Here is a 4,814-nt window from a genome sequence, read left to right as displayed (position 1 = left end):
GCCATTCGGCCCAACAAGTCCACACCGACTCTCCAAAGAGCATCTCACGCTATCCCTGAAACCTTGCTTTTCCCCATGGCTAATCCAAACATATATATAGAGAGAGGGCTCCTATAAAGACAAAATTCTGTGGACACAGGAAACCTGAACAAACATAGAGAAAGCTGGAGAAGCTCAGCAGGTCTGGCAGCATGTGTGGAGAGAGAGAAAAACGGAGTTAACATTGTCTTTCTGAGGAAGGATCACCGGACCCGAAACATTAACTCTGATTTTCTCTTCACGGATGCTGCCAGACCTGCTGAGCTTTTCCAGCAACTTTGTTTTTGTTCCTGATTTACAGCATCCACAATTCTTTCGTTTTTATTTAGAACGACGGTGTGTCTAACTGCCAGACTGGAAAGAACAGACAGTCCCACTGGGGTGGGGGGAGGGGAGAGAGGACATGATGACAGAGAATGTAACAAGTAAAGCTAAAAGAAAGGGCAGAAATGGGAGTAAGTTCACAATCTGAAGGTGTTGAACTCAATACTAAAGACAGCAAATTGATGAGTACCACATTATTTAACATGCTGTCCAGGAAGAGAGGTGGGGTGATCAGCAGCTTGATGTGAATTCGTTTGTGGGAGCAGGAGGTGGGTTGCATGGATATAAGAGTTCCAATTGGGCATTAGGGAACAGGGGAGGTAAACTAGAGAAGGATCTGAGCTCAGGACTATGGCAAGAAGCTATGCAGGTTTCTGTATTTTGCTGGTTTGTTGAGATTCTCCCTTCTCTATTTAACATTTAACAATCATTTTCACACATTTAGCACAAAATATATTGGACTGTTTGCTGAAAAAGGATCCTATTTACCGAGAAGAAAAGATTATTAAGCCCAAATGTCCCAACCCTGCAGCATTGTACTGGAATTTCTTTAGAGATATGTAGTTGTATTTTCTCACCTGTCATTACGTCGCGTCCATCTGTAGTGAAACTTCTACGAGATGACATTCTAAGTTTGACATCAGGATCTTGGTCCATGATAGTGACAACAGCTTGCCTGTTCCCAGCTGGCCACTCAAGGATGCCATCGTTTTCACCACTGCACAGATGGAAAAACATCCCCACGTAGTTTTCATAACGTGAGTGAGGATACAAAATGAGGCCATAGCCATAACCCTCAGTGCTGTAAAACCGTGGACTTATTAAAGTTGTGTTAAGTCTCTTGTCTTGAAGAATGGCAGAGAAGTTCTTTATTTGCCAGACACCATTAGGGCAGCGGGTCTCAGTAAAACTGATGTCATCCAGGAAAATTCCGCCTGTAGAATTTGTGGAATTACCGACTATACCTTGAAAGAGATATCGAAACTTGACCTTTGCATGAAACGTCACATGGGCAATGTTCCAAGAATGGCTGCCATCGGCTAAAGAAAAGCAAACAGCATTGTTTAGTGAAAAAATTTAGATATTTGCTATAAACTCAAAATGTTTCTGTACGTACCGTGATAGTCCTAACTGCAAATTAAAAGTTTAATAAAACTGATGCCATGGACTTCCATGCTATTTGTAGCTTTGAGTGAGGGAAATATTCATAGAAGACATTATGTGGATGAATTTGAATAAAGCAAATCAATTTGTAATTAGAAGGCTTTGTGACTCTTGAACACAGAGTCATAAAGTCATACAGCATGGAAACAGACCCTTCGGTCCAACTAATCCACACCAAACTAAACTAGTCCTACCAGCTTTGTTTTGGCCCAAATCCCTCCAAACATTTCCTATTCATGTACTTATCCAAATGTTTGTCAAATGTTGTAACTGTGCTTGTATCCACCACCTCCTCTGGCAGTTCATTCCACACATGAACCGCTCTCTGTGTAAAAACTTTGCCCCTCATGTCTTTTTTAAACCTTACTCCTCTCACCTTAAAAATATGCCCCGTAGTCTTGAACTCCCCCACCCTAGTTATTCACCTTATCAATGAACAACAAAATATAAAAGTAGATGAAATTTATAGGAGCCTGAACAGTACAGGCTACAGTAAGAAATGCAGCAGAATTGTGTGAAAAGTCCAATGAGGCATATCTCAACATTGGGAGCAACTTGCTGCATTTCTTAACTAGGTTGCAGGTGAGATTTTCGCTAGAGCAAATTAGCCATGAGCAAATTAGACACTGAGTATTCTGAACATGGAAATCAGAGAGCTACCAGGCAAATACAGTTCACAGCTGGCTCTAAAAAGCTTCTATATTGGACACTGGAAACCAATTTCTCAAGACATGCTCCATCCATATCTGCTGGATCTCCCCACTATCTCTCCTAAATCTCCCTTAAATGATTGACTGTTCATACTTTCTAACACGTTATCAAAGAGTAATAAAATGCAAATAGATCTGATATGAATTTCACTAAAGTGAAAATTTGACAGGAGTTTTGAACTTTCCTAAACAGTATTTCACATTTTCATTTTTTTAGTCATCACTAAACTCAGCGCATTTATCCATATGATGGCTCAAAACAACGATTAGATCTGTATTTCCTGACCATTCGGACTCAGTACTGTTTCACACACTGCAATGATCCAAAAACAGCCTTCCATTCTTTAACCAGCTACACATTCAGCCCACAGTTTCAGGCATCTGATTCTTACCAAATATCAGCAAAGTATCATCTGTGGTGAGTTTGATGGAGGGAATTTTTTCTTGTATCATCCTGAACTCAACTCATTAACTACCTAGGATTTGCAAATGGCACCCTTTTCATCCTATGCTTCCATTTCTTAGTATCATAGAATCCCTACAGTGTGGAAACAGGCCATTCAGCCCAGCAAGTCCACACCGACTCTCCGAAGAGCATCCCACCCAGACCCATCCCTCTACCCTTTCCCTGTAACCCTGCATTTCCCATGGCTAACACATCTAATCTACACATCCCTGAACACAATGGGCAATTTAGCATGGCCAATCCACCTAGCCTGCACATCTTTGGACTGTGGGAGGAAACCAGAACACTCAGAGGAAACCCACACAGACACGGGGAGAATGCGCAAACTCCACACAGACAGCTGCCCGAGGGTGGAATTGAACCCAGGTCACTGGTGCTGTGAGGTAGCAGTGCTAACCACTGAGCCACCATGCCTGCCCTTAGCCATACTTGCCACTGCCAGGATATCCAAGAATCCCTGGCGCTGATGCCAACTTTGAAAGGCTGTTGTGCACTTGGTCAAATGCTGGTTTTCCACATGTGCCTTGCAGGATCCATGACATTTAGCCTGGAGATGGCAGATAAGGGGAAACTGACAGTCACTTTGGAGACAGGGACCTGGAGGTGGACAGGGAGCAGAGGATGGATGTCCTTATCTTCCAGGAAGACAGAGGAGGCCTTAACACCAAACACTGCCAGCCCTGCTCTGAGGTTACCATCCGGGTCAATGTGGTCACAGGCATTTAATGGAACTCCCAGCAGTGCAAAAAGAAAGGTCAATGACCTTCTCTGCTCCACTAGGGGAGTCTTCTCTCTGCTACCTCACATTCGCTCTATCTCTGCTACTGCAGATACCTCTCACCAAGGCTCACATTCTATCTTTCTCACTACTGCTACAGCACCTTCCCTCATTCACTCTTAATACCCAATCCCTCCACACCTCCAACCCTACCTGCCTTCTGCACTGCTTACTCACTCACTCGGGACACCTCACCATCTTTTTTCCACCTGCACCAGCACTAGCAGCTTCCCACTTCCATATCAATCAATCCCTCCCTTTCTCTAATGCCAGGGTGAAAACAGCCCAACATTAGGGCAGGAAGAGCCAAGGCATTAAATCAGTGGTTAGGGATGGGGTGCCTGACGCATGGAAAGGGTCCTGACCCTGACTATCCTGAGCAGCCAAATGACTGTGTCCAAGCCCTGGACTGATATTAGAGACTTATTTTTGACTTGATGTGTTAGGCACCCTACTGATTTAAGAGAGGACTAACCCACTTAGACTTTGAAACTTGGCCATCTTCCAGAAGCACACACAGTGAGCTTGATGGATGACTACTGATATCTATGGCAAGCTGCCTTGCTTTGGGTCTATGCTAAACAACAAGGCAATACAGAAGTGTTGTGAGCCTGTCAGCTCTAGCTGAGAGGGCAGTGCAAGGCAATGCAGGTATGCTGGATGTGTGTGCTCTAAGAGAACTGTTCGCCAGGGGCTGCTCACACATAAAAACAGCAAGCTTATGAACTGAAGTTACCCAAGCTCCAGCCACTGGCTTGCACTAGCTTGAAACAGATCAGCTCTGACGATAACATAAGATGCAAGTCTTTATTTGGAGGAAGAATACTGAGGTAACCTTAATGGTGTTCTTGGAGTGAGCCTATAGTGGAAAGACATCCGCTGGCCAGATGAGCTAAGAACCAACAAGGACAAGACACCACAGTTCGGGAAGATAAGGAGAAAGGATAAAAATGAAGGATTTAAGCATGCCAACAGTGCAAGTTCTGGAGAGCAACATTCGCAAAGTTGTGGACCCCACACTTGGAAGTGTGGAGAGGACCATGAGATCTAGGAGAAAACAGCTGGCCAGTATGAACTTCTATACTCGGGTATTAGCTTCTATTTTTGTTGACTGTTCAGGGAACATCATTGGAAAACTAGCGGGTATGAGCTTGAATTTTAGACTTTGTATGAATTGCTTGCCGGCTGTTAACCTGTTCTTAACCAAAAGAACTGTGTGAATTGTATGATAACAAGGTGTAGAGCTGGATGAACACAGCAGGCCAAGCAGCATCAGAGGAGCAGGAAGGCTGACGTTTCAGGCCTAGACCCTTCTTCATTTTCTGAAGAAGGG

The 4,814-nt window shown here is 43.9% G+C and overlaps 2 protein-coding genes across 5 annotated transcripts in view; both read right to left on the bottom strand.

Moving 5' to 3' along the window:
- Nucleotides 1–4,814, bottom strand: part of LOC109918871 (flap endonuclease GEN homolog 1) — a 96,776-nt gene that overhangs the window by 7,557 nt on the left and 84,405 nt on the right. The gene's annotated exons all lie outside the window — the stretch shown is intronic.
- LOC109918882 (meprin A subunit alpha) overlaps nt 713–4,814 on the bottom strand; it is a 17,952-nt gene continuing 13,850 nt past the window's right edge. The window contains exons 11-12 of the mRNA XM_048596595.1: nt 904–1,403; nt 713–772 (exon numbers count right to left, since the gene is read on the bottom strand). Of these exons, the coding sequence (XP_048452552.1) occupies nt 713–772; nt 904–1,403 (560 nt within the window). The remainder of the gene's footprint in view (nt 773–903; nt 1,404–4,814) is intronic.

Source organism: Rhincodon typus, chromosome 5 (assembly GCF_021869965.1).
Source record: "Rhincodon typus isolate 14 chromosome 5, sRhiTyp1.1, whole genome shotgun sequence".
Lineage (NCBI taxonomy): Eukaryota > Metazoa > Chordata > Chondrichthyes > Orectolobiformes > Rhincodontidae > Rhincodon > Rhincodon typus.
This window is presented reverse-complemented; position numbering and strand designations above follow the sequence as displayed.